Source organism: Mesoplodon mirus (genome assembly GCF_964341445.2).
Source record: "Mesoplodon mirus genome assembly, chromosome: 16".
NCBI classification, from domain to species: Eukaryota; Metazoa; Chordata; class Mammalia; order Artiodactyla; family Ziphiidae; genus Mesoplodon; species Mesoplodon mirus.
Window position 1 is genome coordinate 70,254,800 of NC_138992.1, and position 27,362 is coordinate 70,282,161.

At 40.3% G+C, this 27,362-nt stretch overlaps 1 protein-coding gene across 4 annotated transcripts in view; it reads left to right on the plus strand.

The window, feature by feature from the left end:
- The window catches only part of ASPH (aspartate beta-hydroxylase), a 230,196-nt gene that overhangs the window by 73,987 nt on the left and 128,847 nt on the right, over positions 1-27,362 (plus strand). For all 4 annotated transcript variants that reach the window (XM_082601145.1, XM_082601143.1, XM_082601142.1 and 1 more), the window contains 6 exons: positions 901-957; positions 1,454-1,504; positions 9,633-9,665; positions 14,293-14,331; positions 14,888-14,923; positions 21,609-21,653. In XM_082601145.1, coding sequence (XP_082457271.1) covers positions 901-957; positions 1,454-1,504; positions 9,633-9,665; positions 14,293-14,331; positions 14,888-14,923; positions 21,609-21,653 — 261 coding nt within the window. The remainder of the gene's footprint in view (positions 1-900; positions 958-1,453; positions 1,505-9,632; positions 9,666-14,292; positions 14,332-14,887; positions 14,924-21,608; positions 21,654-27,362) is intronic.

A 27,362-nucleotide genomic window follows, 5' to 3' on the forward strand; every position in this document is an offset into this window, starting at 1 on the left:
TTTGTAGTCTTAAATTAGCAAGTTAGTGAATGGTCAAAATTGCGTCTTGTCACATGTCACGTGTCCCCAGAAGGTATGACCACACTGGAGATGGACACACCATCTTCCCATAAGCCTGTGTTGTTGGCCGGTTTTTCTTCCAGTGTTGGAATAGATCCCTCTTTCTGTGCTTGAGGACCACAGGATATTGTTGGCTGGCATTTAGGACCTATATTATTTCAACAGTAGGCACCTGTAAACACTAGAATTACATTGCAGTCTGGGGGTACTCAGGTGTTGAGTCCAAGCTATGGGCTGGGAATGTGTGTCCTCACTCAGGCTCACTCAGGCAAGTGCCTGCTGGGTGCCTGGGAGGAGGGTTCACCTGCACTGCTCTCGCTGTCTCTCTGCCTCACTTTTTGTTTTGTGAATATAGTTGAATTTGCATAAGCTAAATGAGAATGTAGCTCCACAATTTTGTGGTTCAATTACACTGATGACGGAGACTTTCTTATTTACCTTTGTATTTGGCATTTAGCACAGTTTGTACCTGTTTGTTTCATGAATAAATGTAAGTTTGAGCATCATTTTTTTTTTTTTTTTTTTGGCGGTACTTGGGCCTCTCACTGTTGTGGCCTCTCCCGTTGCGGAGCACAGGCTCCGGACGCGCAGGCTCAGCAGCCATGGCTCACGGGCCCAGCCACTCCGCGGCATGTGGGATCCTCCCGGACCGGGGCACGAACCCGTGTCCCCTGCATCGGCAGGCGGACTCTCAACCACTGCGCCACCAGGGAAGCTCTGAGCATCATTTTGATTTGATTTCTCTCTTTACTAGAAGTTGTGCTTGTCTTGTTTTAACTATCAAGTGTAATCATTTTCTGAGACATGTTTGTAATTTCCTAATTGTTTCCTAATTTATAGCTTCACCAGCCTACAGTCAGGATATGGAAGACATGATATGTGAACAGGCAAATCCAGGTTCGTGGTATATGTTTTTGTTTGAGGCAGTGGCCAAGGTCATTTTCAACCAAGGTTAATGATTTACTCTGATACAACATAGAAATCTCTTTATAATACTCAGTCATTTGGGGCTGCCCATATATTATGTACATTTCTGAATATAGTTTAATATTACGTGAAGAAATGGGGGAAAAGGGGATGTGTTTTTCAGACCACTGTTGGGATTTTGATCTTTGTAGAGAGGACACTGGAAAGAATATTTGGAAATGAACGAGGCAGTATGATTTAGTAGAGCCAGACTGGGTACAAACCCTAGTTCTGCTCCTTCCTATCTTTGTGACTGGAGAGAAAATAATGGAATGTTATTCAGCTTAAATTTTATTAAATAAGGATAATACTGTCTGTCTTACACATTTGTGAGGTTTAGAATTGATTTGTAAATATTTTAGAATAGTGTCTAGCAATGTGTTTGGTTTGTTCAGGTTTGTCAAAAATGTATGTTTTTTCTTTATAGATTCCAGTGAACCATTGGTAGATGATGCTGGAAGAAAGTATCAGGAAGCAGGTATGGACGTTTTCATTAGACGTTAAACATACTCCAGCTCTATGGCTGCAATGCTCTGTTAACCTGGTGACTTTTCTTTCGATGGGTGAAAGACATAATTTTAACACCTAATACAAGACTTTCTGCTTTGCAACAAAATTAGATTATTCAAAGAACATCAGGCTTTCATATTTCATCTCATCTACCACCACCTCACAACAAAAGAGGATATTAATTCCTAATGTTTCTTTTGAATGTCTTGCTTTATGCCAATCTGAGGAATTTTTTTTGTTTTTGCCAACAGTGGCTCAGTTTTATTTATTTTATTTTATTTTATTTTATTTTTTAACGACTTTATGGGAGTGTAATTCCTTTACAATGGTGTGTTAGGTTCTGCTGTATAACAAAGTGAATCAGCTATACATATACATATATCCCCATATCCCCTGCCTCTTCTGTCTCCCTCCCACCCTCCCTATCCCACCCCTCTAGGTGGTCACAGAGCACCGAGCTGATCTCCCTGTGCTATGCGACTGCTTCCCACTAGCTATCTATGTTATATTTGGTAGTGTATATATGTCCATGCCACTCTCTCACTTTGTCCCAGCTTACCCTTCCCCCTCCCCGTGTCCTCAAGTCCATTCTCTATGTCTGTGTCTGTATTCCTGTCCTGCCCATAGGTTCTTCAGAACCTTTTTTTTTTTAAATTTAGATTCCATATATGTGTGTTAGCATACGGTATTTGTTTTTGTCTTTCTGACTTACTTCACTCCGTATGACAGTCCCTAGGTCCATCCACCTCACTACAAATAACTCAATTTCGTTTGTTTTTATGGCTGAGTAATATTGCATTGTATATATATGCCACATCTTCTTTATCCATTCATCTGTCGATGGACACTTAGGTTGCTCCCATGTCCTGGCTATCGTAAATCGAGCTGCAATGAACATTGTGGTACTTGACTCTTTTTGAATTATGGTTTTCTCAGGGTATATGCCCAGTAGTGGAATTGCTGAGTCGTATGGTAGTTCTATTTAGTTTTTTAAGGAACCTCCATACTGTTCTCCATAGTGGCTGTGTCAATTTACATTCCCACCGACAGTGCAAGAGGGATCCCTTTTCTCCACACCCTCTCCAGCATTTATTGTTTGTAGATTTTTTGATGATGGCCATTCTGACTGGTGTGAGGTGATACCTCATTGTAATTTTGATTTGCATTTCTCTAATGATTAGTGATGTTGAGCATCCTTTCATGTGTTTGTTGGCAATGTGTATATTTTCTTTGGAGAAATGTCTGTTTAGGTCTTCTACCCATTTTTGGATTGGGTTGTTTGTTTTTTTTATTAATTAATTAATTAATTATTTTTTGGCTGTGTTGGGTCTTCGTTTCTGTGCGAGGGCTTTCTCTAGTTGTGGCAAGTGGGGACCACTCTTCATCGCCTTGCGCGGGCCTCTCACTATCGCGGCCTCGCAGCCTCTCTTGTTGTGGAGCACAGGCTCCAGATGCGCAGGCTCAGTAATTGTGGCTTACGGGCCCAGTTGTTCTGCGGCATGTGGGATCTTCCCAGACCAGGGCTGGAACCCGTGTCCCCTGCATCGGCAGGCAGACTCTCAACCACTGCGCCACCAGGGAAGCCCCTGGTTTTTTTTTTTGATATTGAGCTGCATGAGCTGCTTGTATATTTGGGGGATTAATCCTCTGTCAGTTGCTTCATTTGCAAATATTTTCTCCCATTCAGAGGGTTGTCTTTTTGTCTTGTTTATGGTATCCTTTGCTGTGCAAAAGCTTTTAAGTTTCATTAGGTCCCATTTGTTTATTTTTGTTTTTATTTGCATTTCTCTAGGAGGTAGGTCATAAAGGATCTTGCTGTGATTTATGTCATAGAATGCTCTGCCTATGTTTTCCTCTAAGAGTTTTATAGTGTCTGGCCTTACATTTAGGTCTTTAATCCATTTTGAGTTTATTTTTGTGTATGGTGTTAGGGCTTGTTCTAATTTCATTCTTTTACATGTAGCTGTCCAGTTTTCCCAGCACCACTTATTGAAGAGGCTGTCTTTTATCCATTGTATATTCTTGCCTCCTTTATCAATGATAAGGTGACCATATGTGCATGGGTTTATCTCTGGGCTTTCTATCCTGTTCCACTGATCTATATTTCTGTTTTTATGCCAGTACCATATTGTTTTGATTACTGTAGATTTGTAGTATAGTCTGAAGTCAGGGAGCCTGATTCCTCCAGCTCCGTTTTTCGTTCTCAAGATTGCTTTGGCTATTCGGGGTCTTTTGTTTTTCCATACAAATTGTGAAATTTTTTTTTCCTAGTTCTGTGAAAAATGCCATTGGTAGTTTGATAGTGATTGCATTGAATCTGTAGATTGCTTTGGGTAGTATAGTCATTTTCACAATGTTGATTATTACAATCCAAGAACGTGGTATATCTCTCCATCTGTTTGTATCATCTTTAATTTCTTTCATCAGTGTCTTATAGTTTTCTGCATACATGTCTTTTGTCTCCTTAGGTAGGTTTATTCCTAGGTATTTTATTCTTTTTGTTGCAGTGGTAAATGGGAGTGTTTCCTTAATTTCTCTTTCAGATTTTTCATCATTAGTGTATAGGAATGCAAGAGATTTCTGTGCATTAATTTTGTATCCTGCTACTTTACCAAACTCATTGATTAGCTCTAGTCATTTTCTGGTAGCATCTTTAGGATTCTCTATATATGGTATCATGTCATCTGCAAACAGTGACAGCTTTACTTCTTCTTCTCCGATTTGGATTCCTTTTATTTCTTTTTCTTCTCTGACTGCTGTGGCTAAAACTTCCAAAACTATGTTGAATAATAGTGGTGAGAGTGGGCAGCCTTGTCTTGTTCCTTATCCTAGTGCAAATGGTTTCAGTTTTTCACCATTGAGAGCTATGTTGGCTGTGGGTTTGTCATATATGGCCTTTATTATGTTGAGGTAAGTGCCCTCTATGCCCACTCTCTGGAGGGTTTTTATCATTAATGGGTGTTGAATTTTGTCAAAAGTTTTCTGCATCTATTGAGATGATCATATGGTTTTTCTGTTTCATTTTGTTAACATGGTTTATCACATCAATTGATTTGCGTATATTGAGGAATCCTTGCATTCCTGGGATAAACCCCACTTGATCATGATGTCTGATCCTTTTAATGTGTTGTTGGATTCTGTTTGCTAGTATTTTGTTGAGGATTTTTGCATCTATGTTCATCAGTGATATTGGCCTGTAGTTTTCTTTCTTTGTGACATCCTTGCCTGGTTTTGGTATCAAGGTGATGGTGGCCTCGTAGAATGAGTTTGGGAGTGTTCCTCCCTCTGCTATATTTTGGAAGAGTTTGAGAAGGATAGGTGTTAGCTCTTTAAATGTTTGATAAAATTCGCCTGTGAAGCCATGTGGTCCTTGGCTTTTGTTTGTTGGAAGATTTTTAATCACAGCTTCAATTTCAGTGCTTGTGATTGGTCTATTCATATTTTCTGTTTCTTCCTGATTCAGTCTTGGCAGGTTGTGCATTTCTAAGAATTTGTCCATTTCTTCCAGGTTGCCAATTTTATTGGCATAGAGTTGCTTGTAGTAATCTCTCATGATCTTTTGTATTTCTGCAGTGTCAGTTGTTACTTCTCCTTTTTCATTTCTAATTCTATTGATTTGAGTCTTCTCCCTTTTTTTCTTGATGAGTCTGGCTAATGGTTTATCAATTTTGTTTAACTTCTCAACGAACCATCTTTTGGTTTTATTGATCTTTGCTATTGTTTCCTTCATTTCTTTTTCTTTTATTTCTGATCTAATGTTTATGATTTCTTTCCTTCTGCTAACTTTGGCTTTTTTTGTTCTTCTTTCTCTTAATTGCTTTAGGTGTAAGTTTAGGTTGTTTATTTGAGATGTTTCTTGTTTCTTGAGGTAGGATTGTATTGCTATAAACTTCCCTCTTAGAACTGCTTTTTCTGCATCCCATCGGTTTTGGGTCATCGTGTTTTCATTGTCATTTGTTTCTAGGTATTTTTTGATTTCCTCTTTGATTTCTTCAGTGATCTCTTGGTTATTTAGTAGTGTGTTATTTAGCCTCTATGTGTTTGTATTTTTCACAGTTTTTTTCCTGTAATTGATATGTAGTCTCATAGCATTTGGGTCGGAAAAGATACTTGATACGATTACAATTATCTTAAATTTACCAAGGCTTGATTTGTGATCCAAGATATGATCTATCCTGGAGAATGTTCCATGAGCACTTGAGAAGAAAGTATATTCTGTTGTTTTTGGATGGAATGTCCTATGAATATCAATTAAATCCATCTTGTTTAGCGTATCATTTTAAGCTTGTGTTTCCTTATTTATTTTCATTTTGGATGATCTGTCTATTGATGAAAGTGGGGTGTTAAAGTCCTTTACTATTATTGTGTTACTGTCAATTTCCCCTTATATGGCTCTTAGCATTTGCCTTATGTATTGAGGTGCTCCTGTTGGGTGCATAAATATTTACAACTGTTGTATCTTCTTCTTGGATTGATCCCTTGATCATTATGTAGTGTCCTTCTTTGTCTCTTGTAACATTCTGTAATTTAAAGTCTATTTTGTCTGATATGAGAATTGCTACTCCAGCTTTCTTTTGATTTCCATTTGCATAGAATATCTTTTTCCATCCCCTCACTTTCAGTCTGTATGTGTCTCTAGGTCTGAAGTGGGTCTCTGTAGACAGCATATATATATGGGTCTTGTTTTTGTATTCATTCATCTAGTCTGTGTCTTTTGGTTGGAGCATTTAATCCATTTACATTAACAGTAATTATCAATATGTATGTTCCTATTACCATTTTCTTAATTGTTTTGGGTTTGTTATTGTAGGTCTTTACCTTGTCTTGTGTTTCTTGCCTAGAGAAGTTCCTTTAGCATTTGTTGTAAAGCTGGTTTGGTGGTGCTGAATTGTCTTAGCTTTTGCTTGTCTGTAAAGCTTTTAATTTCTCGGTTGAATCTTAATGAGATCCTTGCTGAGTAGGGTAATCTTGGTTGTAGGTTTTTCCCTTTCATCACTTTAAATATGTCCTGCTACACCCTTCTGGCTTGCAGAGTTTCTGCTGAGAAGTCAGCTGTTAACCTAATGGGGATTCCCTTGTATGTTTTTTGTTGTTTTTCCCTTGTTGCTTTTAATATATTTTCTTTTTATTTAATTTTTGGTAGTTTGATTAATATGTGTCTTGGCGTGTTTCTCCTTGGATTTATCCTGTATGGGACTGTCTGTGCTTCCTGGACTTGATTGACTATTTCCTTCCCCATATTAAGGAAGTTTTCAACTATAATCTCTTGAGATATTTTCTCAGTCCTTTTCTTTTTCTCTTCTTCTGGGACCCCTGTAATTTGAATGTTAGTGCATTTAATGTTGTCCCAGAGGTCTCTGAGACTGTCCTCAATTCTTTTCATTCTTTTTTCTTTATTCTGCTCTTCAGTAGTTATTTCCACTATTTTATCTTCCAGGTCACTTATCCATTCTTCTGCCTCAGTTATTCTGCTCTTGATTCCTTCTAGAGAGTTTTTAATTTCATTTGTTGCATTGTTCATCATTGTTTGTTTGGTCTTTACTTCTTCTAGATCCTTGTTAAACGTTTCTTGTATTTTCTTCAATCTATTTCCAGGATTTGGATCATTTTTACTATCATTACTCTGAATTCTTTTTCAAGTAGACTGCCTGTTTCTGGTTCATATGTTTTGTCTGGTTGGTTTTCATTTTGCTCCTTCATCTGCTGTGTATTTCTCTGTCTTCTCATTTTGCTTAACTTAACTGCATTTGGGGTCTCCTTTTCACAGGCTGCAGGTTTGTAGTTCCTGTTGTTTTTGCTGTCTGCCCCCAGTGGGTAATGTTGATTCAGTGGGTTGTTTAGGCTTCCTGGTGGAGGGAACTGGTGCCTGTGTTCTGGTGGATGAGGCTGGATCTTGTCTTTCTGGTGGGCAGAACTATTTCCGGTGGTGTGTTTTGGGGTGTTTGTGACCTTATTATGATTTTAGGCAACCTCTCTGCTGATGGGTGGGGTTGTGTTCCTGTCTTGCTAGTTGATTGGCACAGGGTGTACAGCACTGTAGCTTGCTGGTCGTTGAGTGGAGCTGTGTCTTAGCATTGAGATGGAGATCTCTGGGAGAGCTTTCCCTGTTTGACATTACATGGGGCCAGGAGGTCTCTAGTGGACCAATGTCCTGAACTCGGCTTTTCCACGTAAGAGGCTTAGGCCTGCCACCTGCCCTGAGCACCAAGAACCCGTCAGCCACATGGCTCAGAAGAAAAGGGAGAAAAAAAATAAAATAAATAAAGTTATTAAAATAAAAAATATAAAAAAATATTTAAGAAAATTAAAAAGTAATTTTAAAAAAGAAAAGAAAGAAGAGAGGAACCAAACCAATAAATCCACCAATGATAACAAGCATTAAAAGCTATACTAAAAAAACGGACAGACAGAACGGAGAAATGGTAAAAGCAAAGCTATACTGACAAAATCACACAAAGAAGCATACACATACACACTCACAAAAAGAGAAAAAGGAAAAAAAAACTACAAAAAAAAAGGAAGAGGGCAACCAAATCAGTAAACAAATCTATCAGTGATAATAAACTCTAAATACTAAACTAAGATAAACATAAAACCAGAAGCAAATTAGATGCAGAAAGAAAACCCCAAGTCTACAGTTGCTCCCAAAGTCCACTGCCTCACTTTTGGGATGATTCGTTGTCTATTCATGTATTCCACAGAAGCAGGTACATCAAGTTGATTGTGGAGCTTTAATCTGCTGCTCCTGAGGCTGCCGGGAGAAATTTCCCTTTGTCTTCTTTGTTTGCACAGCTCCTGGGGCTCAGTTTTGGATTTGGACCTGCCTCTGCATGTAGTTCTCCTGAGGGCATCAGTTCTTCGCTCAGACAGGACGGGGTTAAAGGAGCCGCTGCTTCCGGGGCTCTGGCTCACGCAGGCCGAGGGGAGGGAGGGGTACGGATGCGGGGCGAGCCTGCGGCGGCAGAGGGCTGCGTGACGTTGCACCAGCCTGAGGCGCGCCGTGCGTTCTCCCGGGGAAGTTGTCCCTGGATCCCGGGACCCCGGCAGTGGCGGACTGCACAGCTCCTGGGTGGGGAGGTGTGGATAGTGACCTGGGCTTGCACATAGACTTCTTGGTGGCTGCAGTAGCAGCCTTAGCGTCTCATGCCCGTCTCTGGGGTCCACACTGATAGCCGCGGCTCGCGCCCATCTCTGGAGCTCGTTTAGGTGGTGCTCTGAATCCCCTCTCCTCACGCACCCCCTGAAACAATGGTCTCTTGCCTCTTAGGCAGTTCCAGACTTTTCCCTGGACTCCCTCCCGTTTAGCTGTGGCACGCTAGCCCCCTTCAGGCTGTGTTCACGCAGCCAACCCCAGTCCTCTCCCTGGGGTCTGACCTCCGAAGCCCGAGCCTCAGCTCCCAGTCCCCGCCTGCCCCGGTGGGGTAGCAGACAAGCCTCTTGGGCTGGTGAGTGCTGGTCAGCACTGATCCTCTGTGCGGGAATCTCTCTGTTTTGCCCTGTGCACCCCTGTTGCTGTGCTCTCCTCCGTGGCTCTGAAGCTTCCCCCTCCGCCCCCCGTCTCCGCCAGTGATGGGGCTTCCTAGTGTGTGGACACTTCTTCTCCTTCACAGCTCCCTCCCAGAGGGGCAGGTCCCGTCCCAAATCTTTTGTCTGTTTTTTCTTTTTCTTTTTTTTTTTTTTTTTTTGCCCTATGCAGTCTCATGGGGAGTTTCTTGCCTTTTGGGAAGTCTGAGGTCTTCTGTCAGTGTTCAGTAGGTGTTCGGTAGAAGTTGTTCCACATGTAGATGTATTTGTGATGTATTTGTGGGGAGGAAGGTGATCTCCATGTCTTACTTCTCCGCCATCTTGAAGGTCCCCCCGCCAATCTGAGGAAATTTTATGAAAATAATTTACCTGCCCTTTCCTCTTGTTTTTTAGCCAGAGGCATTTCTCACTGATTGTTCAAACATTAATATTTAAAGGAACAGAATTCTGTATTTGAGATTAAGTTGTGTTTTTTAGCTAAGCAATTACACAGAATGACTCAAGTAATATTGTAATAAGCAATACTTATTAAATAAGTGATACTTATTTTGGTTTTACTCTCTTTTTTGCAGATGACATCACCTACCAGGCATATGATGAGCAAGGTCTGAAAATGCTTCTTGACCTTAAGTTACCTACTTGTTTTAAAATCTACTCAAGAGTTTTGACTGTGAAGTATGGAGAGTAGTATTTTAGCTATAAATATTATACCATAACTTAAAACATCCAAATGAATGGGTAGTTCTCAAAGAGTTTACTTGGGGAGATTGTCTACCTAATCCAGTGGTTCTGCCATTGCCTAAATTGTTTCTTAAATTCTTTGCAAGGTGCCTTAGGAAGTGGTTACAAATTATTCAAGAAAACACATCTCATTACTTTATAGTCATAGCTCTCTTTTAATGAAAAAGAAGTCCCATGCTTGAAAGACTACTTTAGTCAGAGTTTAACTACTCTAGCTGCTTCTGCAGATTAATTTTAGTTAAATAAAGATGACTGATCTGCCAGCATGGAGAAAGGTGTAGCAGAACTTCATTCAGGGCTTCAAGGCAGCATAAAGAAAATAGTTCTGGCCTCAGATTCTGATTTAGACAGTTAGAGCTCCTCTTGTTGCCCCAGCACTTCTCATGCTGTTTTATTAAACTCCGTGAAGTAGATTATGTTTTCACTACTTCCCAGATGAAAGAAGTAGGGTTCAGAGAATGTAAGTAATTTTGCATAAGTCCACATGACTAAGAAATGATAAAATACCAATGGTGGATCGTTTTTATTCTAATATCTTCAAAGATGACTCTGTAGAAGGAAAGAAGCCCATTGGGTATAACTGTCTGTGAAACAAGAAGGATGAAGAAATGTGTAGTGCTTGAGTCAGATATGGAGGACTTCCCATGTGCTGGATGGTTTTAGAGCTTGACATTCAGCTATGAATAATATAGAGTCTCTACTTGCAAAAAATTTGTGGTCTCATGTCAGCTGGTGAATCTCAAGTGAAGAAAATTAGGAAGGGCTGCATGTAGATCTAAGATGGTGATTTATTAATCATGTGATTTTAAAATTTTAGACCCTACCAAGATCACCATCCACAGTGGCTGTTCCTAATGGGATATGAAGGATCCCATTGGAAGAATCCTGCAGTCTATCTCTAGGGACTAGTATTTTTTTTTTATAACTTGGCCACTACAATTGAATTTAGATTCTTTTTTTCAATTTTGAATTTGAAGGAGAAAATAGGAATTTGGAATTTAAAAGTTGCACACAGATGTGGGATTTGAGGTAGTTTTCTAATTTCTGCTGGTCACTGTGGTGTTTTTCTAAATATGCTGGAAAGAACATGTTTGGAATGCAAGCTGCAGACTAGATCTAGAGAATTTTAAAATCAAATTTGCAAGAAGTGTAAAATTAGATACAATGCTAAGAAAGATGTTGTGAAAGTAAAGATATTTTCATAGGAAGAATGTCATAATAAATATAATTTAAAATGTCAACAGGGTAAAAATATGACCTGAGGGGTCATCAAGTTTTGATGAGATACTTTGAATTACCTTGTTATAGAACATAAACTTTTTCAAATCAAATAGATCTAAGAGAACAGAGGATTCTTCATTATGTGCTGAAAAGATACCTTTGTGCAGTTCAGGAACCCAGATAGGGAAACCAAGTGACCAAATATATCTATATTATATACACACACATATATATATTATATGTATATATACATATATATATACACACACATATATATATTATACACACACACACACACACACACACACACATAAAGCTGTAAGTTGGGTGAAAAGAAAACCGTTTTTCAGTCGGAGAACAGTATATTCTGTATTAAACGTTCCAAATTCTAGGACCTGGAAAACATAAAGCTTGTTAAGGCTGTAGAGGGAACCAGCTTTCCACATAAAAAATGTCCTGGAAAGCATTAAGCCTACATTGGAAACACCTGGCAAATGACAGTACAGTCTTACCATCTAATTGATTTATTTATTCATACACTACATATACTACATATATATCACGTAGCCTGTGTCCAAAACGTAGGACACTGGGGCAGTTCCAGTGAAGAACACACATGGCTCGTATTCTCATGGACTGTGTATTTTAGCAGCGGGGTAGAAATTATACAAATCGTTTTCGTTTAGTATTCAGTTACAATTTCATTAAGTACTGATAAGAATGAGTGTAGTGTACAACAAGAGTATAAAGTGGCCCTACCTAGTTTGTGGACCAGGGAAGGCTGAAGTATGAGCTGAAGAGTAGAACAATTGACAAGGCCAGGGGAAAGGATGCTGGAACGTAGAATGAAGCTGCTGATGGGGAGATGTGTCTGGAGTACTGAGCATAAGAGGGACTGGGGCTGAGACTGTGAGATGGTCCGGGTCCAGAGGTCAAGGACGTTCATCTTCACCTTGGAACACTTTTCTAGGGCAGTGCATTTTGTAAGGATTGATCTGTCTACAACGTAGCAAATAGATTGGAGAGACAAGAGTAGATGTGGGGAGGGAATTCCTTGGTGGTCCAATGGTTAGGATTCCACACTTCCACTGCAGGGAAGCTAAGAATTCCGCAAGCTGCGCCACGCAGCTAAAAAAAAAAAAAAAATTGTAGATGTGGGGAGACCAGTTAGGTTACTGCAGTTATCCAGACTTGATCTTCGCTGAGTCACATCTCTGCCAAACGAGGCATCAGAGATGAGTTTCAAGAAAGGCGTGTTCAGCCGTGTCCTGGGCTGCTGAGGACCCACCCAAGTGAGCACTGAAGACCTGCCTTGGACCTCGTGCTATGGAGGCCTCACTGGTAACCTTGGCAAGAACTGTTTGCAGTGGACAGAAGTTGGACAGAGATGATAGTGGTTTAAACCAGGGTGGTGGCAGTGAAGGTGAATGGAAGTGGACAGAGCTGAGAAGTAGAAGATAAAGTTGGCGGGGATGGATGTGCAAGTGTAGCTGGGGAGAGAGAGCAAGGTGTCAGGAACCACATCCACTGTTGTGCTTGTGCCCCCGGTGGATGGGGTGCTTTTTCCTAAAACGGTGAGACTGGAAAACAGGCTTGGGGCCAGAAGGTCACGAGTACAGTCTGTACATCCTGATAGTGCCTGTTGAGCCATCCAAGGGGAGATACCCAGTTAGCTGATGGATGGTGTTTGGATCTCAGAAGTCTATTCATAGCTGAGGTTGAGAATCATCAGAATATGCATTGTGATTGAAGCCAAAGGCTGAGATCATTTAAGGAGAGAGGAGAGAGCAGGTAGAGGAGGATCTATGGCTGGACTTTGATGAAAAGCAACATTTAATGCCTGGTAAGAAAAAGGTGATGTGATGAAGGTGGGGAAGGAGAAAGGAAAGACTCAAACAAGAGTATGGTCACATTGGAGTCCAAGGACAAGAGTGTTTGTAAAGGAAGGAGCTGCTAGGAGACCTGATACAGTAAAGGCAGGAAGTGTCCATTGGGTTAAATGAGTGCTCATGGGAGGTCTTAGGGGAGCATTTTCAGGGATGTGATCAGGGCCGGAAGACAGACTGGAGTGGGTTGAGGAGAGGAAGTGAGGAGACAACATGTGCAAATGACTCTGAAGAAATTAGATTGTGAAATGGAGGAAGGAGAGGGCAGGGAGAACCTATGATGGAGACGAATCTGGAAAAGAATACACACACACACACACATACATGTATAACTGAATCACTTTGCTATCCATCTGAAGCATTGTAAATCAACTACACTTCAATAAAAAATAAAGGACATAATAAATAAAGTAACAACAAAAAGAAAAGACTTGTTTGTTTATTTGTTTTTCGGTTGATAGACTTGAGCATATTAAATGCAGGCACCGCTCAGGGTGACAGAGTGCGCAAACATTCACTGCTCCTTTGTCTTCCAAATGCCACCAAAAGGATAGAAAACGATCTGTTAAAAATTATCCCCTGCTCTACCCGAGCACTAGTCATAATATCTGAAACACAGTAGATATTCAAATTTTTTTCTTTATTAAATGAACAAGGAGAATATATTTGTAACTGTGCTAGAAAAACAACACAGTTTGCTCTTAGGGTAGCAGAAATTTTCAGGCATTTTGGAAGATGGAAAAATAGGGATCAGGCTGACTAGGAAAGCAGTGAGCCAGCCAGGATGAGGGGAGACGGCAGCCGAGACAAGGGCCTCCTTTGCAGTGGAGCAGAGAGAGATGAGCCTGGACTGTGGTTAAGGTAGTGGATTAAGACCTGCCCGCAGAACCCTCTCTCTCAGGGACTGGAGGCAGGCCATTTGCCCCGGGTGAAAGGTCCGAGCATTGCTCCCTAAGCAAAGTAGAGAATCTGCCTGGTAAAAACTTGGACCCAGGGTGATAAGCGGGTTGAGCCATGGTGACTCAGAGCCTCCACTACAGTCACGAAGCAAATAAAAAAATGAAATTCATTATCACCCCGGGGTAAACAGATTACTGGATCCAGTTAAAAAGCGACTGGGGAGGAACTTTAATTTTCCCCATTTTACAAGAAGGAAGCATATATAATTGCTCCTCTGGCTAAAAGTGGCTGCCCTGTGATTTGAATCCAGGCCTGTTTTACTCCAGACCAAACTCTTCCCGGCTCTACTCTGTAACCTGCCGCTTCCCAGTGACTGAGACCCAGAGGTTCAAAGATAAATTAGACACTGAACCATACCGCAAATGTTGTGTTTTAATGGGAGTTATACGGTGCTAAAGGATTATTTTTTCTGTGTACTTTGCAGCGTTTGAGCCATCGGAAAATGAAGGGACACAAAGTTCAGGTAAGATACTTGTCTAAGCAGGTGTTTCCTGCAAGTCAGCTCCCCTTGTACTTGTGAAAATGAATATAGCTTGTGGAACAAAGGCTCCATAGCACAGGGAGATCAGCTCGGTGCTTTGGGACCACCTAGAGGGGTGGGATAGGGAAGGTGGGAGGGAGGCTCACGAGGGAGGGGATATGGGGATATATGTATACATATAGCTGGTTCGCTTTGTTATACAGCAGAAACTAACACAACATTGTAAAGCATTTATTTATACTCCAAAAAAGATAGATTTAGTCAGAAATACAAGACATTCTCAAGTCACCAAGGAAGTAACTGGATCATGTTGCCATGTTTATTCCCTGTTTATGGTGTAAGTTTTATGTCAGCAGGGATAATACCAGCCTACTGATGTATTCTTTGAATATAATTTAGAAATTAAAGTTGATATTCTAGTGAGTGTCTCTATGAGAAGCCCCAATCTAAAAAGAGCCAAATTTAGGTCTGAGTGGAAATGTTCATTTAAGGACCTAGTGAAGATGAGTTAATGTAAGACATGTTTGCTTTTTTTTAGATAAAGCTGTAGATGACTCAAACACAATTTTAGAAGGTAAGTTAATTTTATAGACATGGTTTTACTTTTTATATTAAAATTATGTTCATTTCTTCAGTAAGCACTTATTACACCTTACTATTAGCTGTCTTTACAGTGCTCAGGGGCTAGGAGTGAATAAGAGAGTTGGAATTCTGTTTTCACTGCGGCTGGAACTCTAGTGGCCAAAGAGATGATGAAGTAATGAAAGATTATGAGAAGTGCAGTGATGGAGATAAAACCAGGATCGTATAGTAGAAAGTAACTTGTTAGGGTGAGGAGGGCCACCCTAAATAGGAGGAGGTGGTCTTGTGAGAAGGAGTTATCCATGGGCAGAGGTGGGTTGAAATGGTAGGAGTGTAAATCGATACAGCCACTATGGAAAACAGTATGGAGGTTCCTTAAAAAACTAAAAATAGAACTGCCATATGACCCAGCAATCCCACTACTGGGCATATACCCTGAGAAAACAATAATTCAAAAAGAGACATGAACCACAGTGTTCATAGTTGCGTCCTTTACATTGTTACTCAGCTGGAAAAAAGTTTTTTTGAACCTGAAGGATTTGTTTCAGAAAAATAAAACCTGTTACATATATTACATAGTGGTGCTTTGACACGACTTAGATTTCTGTAGTTCATAACAGTTTGCAAAGCTCGTTCCCATATACTGTTTCCATTGTTTCTCACCATAGGCACTGAAGAGGAGGCTGGGTAAATAGCATTGTACTTACTTTACAAATGAAGGGCTGAGAGCCTGAGGTGAGGTCAGGTGGCTGCCAGGGTTCCAGCTAGAGTGGCTGGGCTGGTCTTCAACCCAGCGTTGGGGCCGGCAGTTGACCCTGGAGTCTGTGTGCTCACAAGGAACATATCATGGGGAATTTTGCTCATGAGATAATCTTAGAATTGATTTATGAGCCACTAATTGTCAGTTTTCAGATTAAATGTTACTGCTTCTGAGCTTGGTTAGACAGAGTACAGTCAACTGAATTGGAGAAGGTGGGGAGGGGGAAGGGGAGAGGAGGAGAGGGGATGCTAGAACTTCCCTCATTGTCCACTTCACTGCTGGGAGAGACCCCAGCACAGGAGCTGTGGGCCGCTCTGTCTAAGCTGATCATCCATGGAGCAGGCTGGATGGCACTCAGGTTTTCTCCCACCTCCTATTACTCAGTTCTCTATGGAAAATATAACTGAGTCTGTTTTCTTATTCAATTAGAATTAGAAAATGGAAACTCAGAATCCCTAGAAAGAACTTCATCCAACCAAACCCACATATGTTGTTTTATATAAAAGAACTAACCACACAATATGCAACTTGGCTTTGCCTTTTTTGTATTAGAAATACAGTTTTTCTGAAACCATTTCCTCTAAGATCAGGAACAAGACAAGGTTGTCCACTCTCACCACTGTTATTCAACATAGTTTTGGAAGTTTTAGCCACAGCAATCAGAGAAGAAAAAGAAATAAAAGGAATCCAAATTGGAAAAGAAGAAGTAAAGCTGTCACTGTTTGCAGATGACATGATACTATACATAGAGGATCCTAAAGATGCTACCAGAAAATGACTAGAGCTAATCAATGAGTTTGGTAAAGTAGCAGGATACAAAATTAATGCACAGAAATCTCTTGCATTCCTATACACTAATGGTGAAAAATCTGAAAGAGAAATTAAGGAAACACTCCCATTTACCACTGCAACAAAAAGAATAAAATACCTAGGAATAAACCTACCTAAGGAGACAAAAGACCTGTATGCAGAAAACTATAAGACACTGATGAAAGAAATTAAAGATGATACAAACAGATGGAGAGATATACCACGTTCTTGGATTGGAAGAATCAACATTGTGAAAATGACTCTACTACCCAAAGCAATCTACAGATTCAATGCAATCCCTATCAAACTACCAATGGCAGTTTTCAGAGAACTAGAACAAAAAATTTCACAATTTGTATGGAAACACAAAAGACCCCGAATAGCCAAAGCAGTCTTGAGAAAGAAAAACAGAGCTGGAGGAATCAGGGTCCCTAACTTCAGACTATACTACAAAGCTATAGTAATCAAGACAGTATGGTACTGGCACAAAAACAGAAATATAGATCAGTGGAACAGGATAGAAAGCCCAGAGATAAACCCACACACATATGGTCACCTTATGATTGATAAAGGAGGCAAGAATATACAATGGAGAAAAGACAGCCTGTTCAGTAAGTGGTGCTGGGAAAACTGGACAGCTACATGTAAAAGAATGAAGTTAGGGCTTCCCTGGTGACACAGTGGTTGAGAGTCCGCCTGCTGATGCAGGGGACACAGGTTCATGCCCCGGTCCGGGAAGATCCCACATGCCATGGAGTGGCTAGGCCCGTGAGCCATGGCCGCTGAGCCTGCGCATCCAGAGCCTGTGCTCCGCAACAGGAGAGGCCACAACAGTAAGAGGCCCACGTACCGCAAAAAAAAAAAAAAAAAAAAAAAGAATGAAATTAGAACACTCCCTAACACCATACACAAAAATAAACTCAAAATGGATTAAAGACCTAAATGTAAGGCCAGACACTATAAAATTCTTAGAGGAAAATATAGGCAGAACATTCTGTGACATAAATCACAGCAAGATCCTTTTTGACCAACCTCCTAGAGAAATGGAACTAAAAACAAAAATAAACAAATGGGACCTAATGAAACTTAAAAGCTTTTGCACAGCAAAGGAAACCATAAACAAGACGAAGAGACAACCCTCAGAATGGGAGAAAATATTTGCAAATGAAGAAACTGACAAAGGATTAATCCCTCAAATTTACAAGCAGCTCATGCAGTTCAACATCAAAAAAACAAACAACCCAATCCAAAAATGGGTAGAAGACCTAAACAGACATTTCTCCAAAGAAAATATACAGATTGCCAACAAACAGATGAAAGGATGCTCAACATCACTAATCATTAGAGAAATGCAAATCAAAACTACAATGAGGTATCACCTCACACCAGTCAGAATGGCCATCATCAAAAAATCTACAAATAATAAATGCTGGAGAGGGTGTGGAGAAAGGGGATCCCTCTTGCACTATTGGTGGGAATGTAAATTGATACAGCCACTATGGAGAACAGTATGGGGGTTCCTTAAAAAACTAAATAGAACTACCACATGACTCAGCAATCCCACTACTGGGCATATACCCTAAGAAAACCATAATTCAAAAAGAGTCAAGTACCACAATGTTCATTGCAGCTCTGTTTACTATAGCCAGGACATGGAAGCAACCTAAGTGTCCATCGACAGATGAATGGATAAAGAATATGTGGCATATATATACAGTGCAATATTACTCAGCCATAAAAAGAAACGAAATTGAGTTATTTGTAGTGAGGTGGATGGACCTAGGGACTGTCATACGGAGTGAAGTAAGTCAGAAAGAGAAAAACAAATACCATATGCTAACACATATATATGGAATCTAAAAAAAAAAGGTTCTGAAGAACCTATGGGCAGGACAGGAATACAGACTCAGACATAGAGAATGGACTTGAGGACACAGGGAGGGAGAAGGTAAGCTGGGACGAAGTGAGAGAGTGGCATGGACATATATACACTACCAAATGTAAAATAGATAGATAGTGGGAAGCAGCTGCATAGCACAGGGAGATCAGCTCGGTGCTCTGTGACCACCTAGAGGGGTGAATGGGGAGGGTGGGAGGGAGATGCAAGAGGGAGGAGATATGGGGATATATATATATGTATAGCTGATTCACTTTGTTATACAGCAGCAGAAACTAACACACCATTGTAAAGTATTTATAGTCCAATAAAAATGTTAAAAAATCATTAGGGATGAACTGAAAAAAAAAATACAGTTTTTCCTAAGCCTTTTAATCAGCCAGTAGAGGGCGTAACAGAGGCTGGTCAGGGAATTCCTTCTGCTGGGCAGTGGGGCTCTGGATTGTACGCCTCTGGCACAACCTGCAGTTTCTATGTTCCTGCGGCACTTGAGTGGACAGTGAGAGGAGACTTGTCATCACTCGCCCACCAAACTTCTCTTCCCTTGTCTTCCCCCATCTTGGCTGGTTGCATCAATAAGTCCTTGGGTTCCCAAACCAGAAATGTGGGTGTTGTCTCCTCTCCCCCTCTCTCTATAGCTAATCCCAAGTCCTGTTGGATCGTCTACTTAAACATTTCTCAAATTCCTTCTTTCCTCTGAAGCTCTAGTAATGTAGCTCATCAACTTCTTGGACAATGGCAGTAGCCTTCTAGCTAGTCTTCTTAACTCCATGCTTGTCCCCTTCAAATCCATCTTTCACAGCGTCACTAGGGTGACCTCTTCAGAAGTACACATCTGGCTGTGTCAGTCCTGTGCTTAAACCCTTCTCTGTCAGTAAGGTTGCTTTCTGCTGCAGGTAACAGAAAACTGAATTTGAATTGGCTTAAGCAGTAAAGAGACGGGGCAGATCATTTGGGGCCTTGGAGGACCTAGGAAGGAATTTGGATTTTTTTCTAAGTACAGTGAGAATCTATGGAAATACTTGTGAGATATGACATAATCTGATCTATGTTTTGAAAGATTACTTGTACTCTTGGAGAATGGCTTGGATGGACCGAGAAGGGAAGCAAGGGACCACCCTGTTAGGAAATTATTGTGTCTTAATCCAGAGAAGGGATCATGGTGGCCTGGAGGAAGACCGTGAAGTGGAAATGGAGGGGCAAGTTTTAAACTTGAAATGTATTTTAGAATTACAACTGATGGAACTTTCTGATGGTTGTGCAGTAAAGAGGAATCAAGGGGGCCTTTGGTTTGATTTGGATAACTGTTGGATGTTAGGGCTGTTTACTGAGAAGAAATGATTTTCTTTCCTGGTTTAGGGAAGAAAATCAAAGATTCCATATTAGATATTTTATGTTTAGGAATTATGTGAGATACCCAGGTGGAGGTGTCAAGTAGGGAGTTGGATATGCCAATCTGAGCTAGATGAGTGAGATCTGAGGTGGATATGAATGCTTGAGAGCCATCACCATGGAGATGGTGTCAGTTCCATGGAAATAGATCATTTTGGAGGTGAGTGCAGCGGGAGTAGACCAGCAGTTCCAGGAATGAGCTCTAAGGAATCCCAACATTGTGAGGTTTGAGGGAGCATGCATAGCCAGTGAGACAGGAGGAAAACCAGCAGGGAAAGATGGTAAAGAGCAGAAGGAAGGAAGGAAGAGTATGTTCTGTGATACTGCCATTGGAATTTCAGGACTTGTGAAGCATGAATCGCATTTGGCAATGTGGAGAATGTCGGTGATCTTAGCTATATGAGTAAATTGATGGGGGTCAAAGCCATACTGCAGGGGGTTTACAAAGTCCTGGAGTAAGACAGAGTAGGTAGCCTGTATCAATAGGCAAAACTTTCAGGTTGTGCTAATATAACGAATTATTTCTTTTAAAAAATCTTCTTGTTATATCATTACCAAAATACACTTCAGATAAGTTTGTTAAATGTACATGTTTTTCAGAATAAATTTGGATGAAAATTTATCACAATAATAATGCCTCTCTTAGTATAACATCAGGGATGAAGATAACAGCAGATGTGGTAATACTTTATGATGCATACAAGTTTTTCAAATATACCTAAAATGACAAAAGTAAAAGAAATTCTGAGAAAAATATTGGTCAAGTTGGTAAAGTGCTAACATGCCTCTAGATTATTAAGAACCAAATAAATAGGCAAAGCATTAACAAGCCAGTCACAACACAGAAAGCTAGTAAACATTCATGGCTCTGCCACTAGAAGAAGGAACTCTTCCAGAAGCTTAACAGGGATCAGGGAGAATATGTGTGATATTCTTCTGTTTCCTTTTAACTTTTATCTAAAATATTTCCAACTGTTTTGAGCATGTATCATTCTTAAAAGTAGAAGCAAAGTAATGCAAGAAGAAAAATGATTAAAATAGCTGCATAAATATTTTGAGTTTTAGAAAATGCTAATAAAAATTCCTCCGTTTGACCAAAGCCTGTTAAAAATCTTGAGCAAAGGGAAAGCAGATACAATCTTACGTCTCGATTACGATAATGTTACAGGGGTTGTTAGGGATGAAGATGTAAACATGTGATGTAATTTTATAGAGTGAATCAAGTCAATATATCATATCACTGTTGAGTGGTGAGGCTTACAGTTTCCTTAGTTGTAAGTAGGTTGAAGTAGCCAAGGAAAAAGACTAGATGTTAACATTCATATCCACATTTCTGGCTAGTTTTAGAATATGTTACCTTGAGTATTATTTTTCAAAAACAACTTTATTAAAGATAGTGATATATTTTTAAGATTCTGTTTCAATTTAACTTTTTGTGCCATTAACAAGAAACGAGGTGCTTTAAATGTCTTTCCTCAGCTTCCGTATCAAGTCTGATGCAAAACTGTGGTGAAAACTTGGGTTTTAGTTCATATCTCCTTTGCCAGACTGAGTTTTGAGGTCAGTCAGTTAGGCAGATAATGTTTTAAAGCCTGTAGTTCGGGACAGTTGAGAAATATACAACATTTTACGAAGTTATAGCTAATTTTTCTTTGTTGGGATGGTGGAAAAACCTAATGTTTTATGATAATTGCAATTGAACACCGAAAAAGTCTGTAAAAATGATCACTGTAACTTAAAGATCAGTGGTCTGTATTTTAAATACTGGTCAGCAATCTGTAATGCAGTGTTTTATGATTTATGATTTATTTATTTTAGAGATGCACGTGCCCCCTGCAGAGAAACAGCGAGAAGTACCACCAGGTATGGCATTTTGTCAGATGTATTGCTTTTTCCTTTTTTGTTTAATTTAAAAGATGCTGCTGATAACTAGATGGAATAATTCTATGAAGAGTAGAATTCTCGAGAGAGGAGGATTAATTATACCTAAATTTAAAAAGAAAGTGTTCTGTGTTTTCATCAGTTGAGCCAAAGTAATGGGAAATAGACATCAGACTGAGTCTAGTACATATTTGTTGAGCTAGAATTTGAGGAGTATTCATGATCAAAGTACTGTATGATTGTTGCCATTATAGATGGTGATAGTAGTGGAAGTTAGGTAGGCTTTTTTTTTTTGATTGACAGGCTATTTGATGGAGGATGTGGAATCAGACTTGCCTTCAGATAAAAGTTTAATAGTGTTTAAATTAGTGACATTAGTCCTCCTCCTCCCCCGTCTTCCCCGAGAGCACCCTTGTGCCCTGCGTGACCCGGGCAGTGCTTCCTGCCAGCCCACTGTGTTACCCCTGTCCCTCTGCTTTTCCCTCCCTTCCCCCGTATGTCCCTTTCATCATCCGTGAGTTTAAACTCATCATCAATGAGTTCAACCAAGGCCTGTGCTTTCAAATGCGTTTTAGAGATGACATTAACCATACCTGCAGTCAGAAATTAACATAAAAACCTCTCGCTTTCAAAGTGGGAAAAAAATGTTTCATTAGGAGAGGATTTTCCAACACCTCTTTCCCAAATGTATTTCTTCTTTTTTTTTTTTTCACACTTTTTAAAAAAATTTTTTTTTATTTTTTGCTTTATAACAAATTTAATCAGTTATACATATACATATGTTCCCATATCCCCTCCCTTTTGCGTCTCCCTCCCACCATCCCTATCCCACCCCTCTAGGTGGTCACAAAGCACCGAGCTGATCTCCCTGTGCTATGCGGCTGCTTCCCACTAGCTATCTACCTTACGTTTGGTAGTGTATATATGTCCATGCCGCTCTTTCACTTTGTCACAGCTTACCCTTCCCCCTCCCCATATCCTCAAGTCCATTCTCAAGTAGGTCTGTGTCTTTATTCCCGTTTTACCCCTAGGTTCTTCATGACACCAAATGTATTTCTTCTTGTTTCTCTGTTTTATTTCCATTTGTTTTCTTTCTGTGTCATTTATTGGTTCAATTTTTACTCACATTTTTCACATTATGCTTAATGTGAATTCTGTAGCAATGATGTACATTCGTATTACTCATTTTGGTGGAAATAATTGTGCCTTCCAAAATTTATTGAAATACTAAATTTCAAGAGGAAAAAAACCTTTTATAATCAGAGTGTTTTTAGTTACACCACAGCTCATATTTGCTTATTTAACAGTTGGGATGTTTTAGATTTTGATAGTTGTTGTATGTTGTGCATTTAAAATATATACGAATACTAAAGGGACTGCATTGTTGGTATTGTGATATGAATGAGAAAAGAAATCCATGGAGAAATTGATCTTTTACAAGATGACTACTGGGCATATGTGTATATTTTGTGTTTAGGAGAGATGCACAGAGCAAGGAAGGTTGATGTTTCTGTCCTGCTTTTGTAATTTCCTCTTCGTTGTTGAGCAGTGCTTCACAGAGTGCCTTGTTTCTAACCTGAGGATTCAGGGCAGGTTACTGGATTTGCATCTTGATTACTATCCATTCCTCTAAAGAAAATCGTTTTATAAGTATTCCTAAAAGTAACGAGTTTCTACAACACTGACTTTTTTCTAGTTAAAGTTGATATTTTTTAATATTTACCTGACTTGAATGAAGGTATGAAACGTAATAATATTTTCTGACCAAAAGGTTCTGTGCTTCTACTTTGGTGTTTTTAAATGAAGCCCAAGAATTTCCTTGGAACATAAATACAAAATACTAAGTGGCTGGGGGGCTGGAATAAGGTGCTTTTTTTGGATGAGATGTTTAACAGCTGAAGTAAGTGAAAATGAAGATTTGATTCATATGCATACTTCCTGACACATAATGAGCTCCCAGTAAATGGTGGCCGTGGCTCTCATTGTTTAGCAATTAATTAGCCTGATCTCTGAGGTGGATCAAGAGAAGCTAAATTCTGAAAGACTTGATCAAGGAGTTGTAACCTGTCAGTTGTAATGCATTTGTCTTACATTCTGGTGTCATAAAAATTTGAGTGATGCACCCCATGGCTGTAGTTTGACCTTTACCAAAGAGGATATGAGGCGGAGAGTCAGCAATAATTATTTGTAATGATTGCACTGGGTTTGCTTATTTCCTATTCTCTTCTTAGTCTTACTTTATATTACATTTTTAAAATTATTCAATCTTACAAAAGAATAATATTCATAAATCAGTCTATTTTGTACAATAAGGTGACTGCTTTTGCAACAGTGTTGAATTATGTGATGCAGGAACTGAGGAAACAATCGTGGGACCCATTTCCTCACTACCTTTCAATCTTTAAAATTCCTTATTCAGTGGAAAACACAAACTGAGGCCCTCTGCAAAATGCTGGATATCGTTTTTTCCTGGCCCTCAGAATCTAACTGATGATTACTTTGCCTTCCCCGATCTTTCTATGACTAGGTTATACAATCTTAATATTGTGTATTAAAGTTTATAATAACATACTTATCGCTGCGATAATCCCATGGGGTGGGAGTTGTCTTAATTTACTATTGTATCCAGCCACCTACCAGGAGACAGAGAGTGCTAACTTTTCTTAAGTATTATGTATGTCATGCTATTCTAGACACACACATGAGTTAACTCCCTTAGTAAATATTTCCAGTAGCCCAAGAGGTAGACATGCTGTTATCTCCATTTTATAGATGAGAAAACTGAGGCACAGCAAGGCAGAGGAACCTGTCTGACGTCTCAGAGCCGACAAGTGGGAGAGCTGAGTTCGATTCTTGCATTTTGGCTCCAGAGTTCACACACTCAGCTTCTGTGCTCTAGAGGATTTCACATAAATGAAGGCCTAAAAGCTGATGCGTTTTGAGAGCCGTTTTGATGTGATAAAAGCAGATATATTGTATTCTTTGGCATCTTTTTCTTAACATGCATTAGCACTTCACTTACGACTCAGAAATGTTGAAGATTAATTATGATTCATTGTGGAAGTTAGTTGTCCAATAATTTAAACTTTGCCATCTTTTGTTTATATTTATAAATTTATAAGTGCTTTGCTGGCATACTTTTGGCAAGGATGTAAAAAGTCAATCCTAAGAACTGATCATTCTAATATCAATTAGAAGTCAATCATTTTCAATCTGTGTTTTTTTAAAAAATTGATTTTGGAATCTCTGCTCCTTTAGTGGGTTTTCACCTTGGTCCTCAAAGTCATATTTTTACTTGAAATCATACAGCATATTTCTAGCAATATGACAGCATAAACATACATAGCACAAATTGAATGGCTTATGAAGCAATTGCTTAGGAAATTAAATTTCCTGCCGAACAATACTTTAAGGCCATTTGACTAACTGGTTCCTTTAACAATTTTTCTGTCATGGCATGCCAGAAAAAAAACTTAACAGTTATGTCTTGTGATGATAATCATGCTATTTGAAATGAAGATATGTGAGCCTCTGTGTTTTTGGGTAGGTCTCCTTGCTCTTGTCTCTCTGCAAATGGAGATAACATTTGTAACTCATCTCACGTTTGAATATTCTAGCAGTGGTGATGGTTTCACTCCGTTGCATCTGTCCAGAGCTGTCACCCATGACTCCCCTGTCACCCAGCATTTTCTAACACTGACCCATAAGACACACAACCAGCTTTAGGCTGTCAGCACTAGAGGTCTTAGCTTACGCATATCATTGTTACTGATTTGATCATTCATCTGTTCAAGAAATACATATCAAGCAACTCCTATGGTACAGGCTCTGCCCCGGACAGTGAAGACACACAGTGAACAATACAGTCCCTGTCTTGTAGTGGTTCACAGACCTGTGGGTGTACAGCTGGGGACAGCAACCAATACGGCGCCATTAACTTCTCAGGGTGGTACACGGGGCAGCACCCAGAGGAGGGGGAACTAACCCGACTTCGGGGCCCGGAGTGCAAGCGTGGGGCAGGGCCTCCCACGTGTGGTCGTGCTGGAGCGGAGCCGTGAGGAGCCGCTGGAAGTGAGGGAGCTGGCACGTCGGGGTGGGCGCGGCAAGTGCTTGCAGCACGAAGACCAAGGTGGTGTGCCAGGTACAGGTGTAAGAAGACAGTGTGGATGGGCAGGCGGCGCTTCTCGGAGGATCCCGTAAATGATGTTTGCGAATTTGAACGTGGGCCTGAAAGTGCAGGGAAGCAGCAGAAAAATTCCAAGCCTAGGAGTCGTGAGATCAGATCCAGATTTGAACAGAGGAGGTCCTGTGAGGAGGTGGAGACCAGTCAGGGGGCAGATGTGTTCATCTAAGCAGAGGTGGTGGGACCTGGAACTGGGGGCAGGGATGCAGAGCAGGGATGCAGAGCGGGGATGGATTTCACAGACCTTGGAGGTGGAGGTAATTTGGTGGGAGGGGCTGGTTGAGGGGGAAGAGTCGAGCTTGATTCCTGTGCTTCTGGCTTGAATGGATAATGATGGAACCTTAATGGGGATACAGAAGGCGGGAGGAACAGAGGGTAGCAGAGACCACTGGCCTGAATTTGGAGATGCTGGGTTTGCAACTTGGTGGACTGCTTCTGAGTGGAGACTTTTTTTTTTTTTTTTTTTTTTTTTTGCTGTATGTGGGCCTCGCGCTGTTGTGGCCTCTCCCGTTCCGGAGCACAGGCTCTGGACGCGCAGGCTCAACGGCCATGACTCACGGGCCCAGCCGCTCCGTGGCATGTGGGATCTTCCCGGACCGGGGCACGAACCCGTGTCCCCTGCATCGGCAGGCAGACTCTCAACCACTGCACCACCAGGGAAGCCCTGGAGACTTATTCTTATATGTAGGGGCATAATTTGAGTCATTCAAAATTTAACTGAGCTTTTACGTTATTTGCCTTGTTATCAGTACTCATACTTTGAATACGTTCCCATGGTCTCCAGGATTTTTGATTGCACAGGTTACAGAAATGCTTATTCCTCACAGTCCAGCTAATGGTTAAATTCTAAGAGGACCTGAGGTCAAACCCATCTTTTAAAACTCTTTCTGTTGAGGTGTAATTTACACACAGGGCGGTGCTCACATGTTGAGGGTACAGTTTGATGGACTTGTACGTGTGATACATTCTTGTACCCACTACACAGAGTTCTTCCAGCCCCTGGAGGTCTCTCCCTCTCCCCTCCCCCAGTAACGCGCCCACAAATGATAACTACTGTTCTGACCTGTGTCATCATAGATCGATCTGCCCGTCTTTGAATTTGATTGAATAGAACCGCAAGTAAACACACATATATACATATATACACTTTTTTTGTGACTGGTTTCTGTTGCTCATCATTATGACTGAGTTTCATCCACTTTGATATTTATAGTTATTGGTTTTATCACTGCTATTTACTGTAATATTCCATTTAAAAATTCCATTCTATGTTTATGGCTGCAGGGGCTGTTTCTAGTTTGGGGCTGTTATGAAGAAAGCGGCCTTGAATATTCTTATACATGTCTTTTGGTAGACAAACATTCATTTCTGTTGGATGTACCAAAGTATACATATAATTTCCAGTTACTTCTCATTAGCACCAAATAAGTCTGCTTACCTAAAAATTTCTGGTTACACACACACACACGTATGCACACATGTAGACAGATACATAGGGAGGGAAGGAA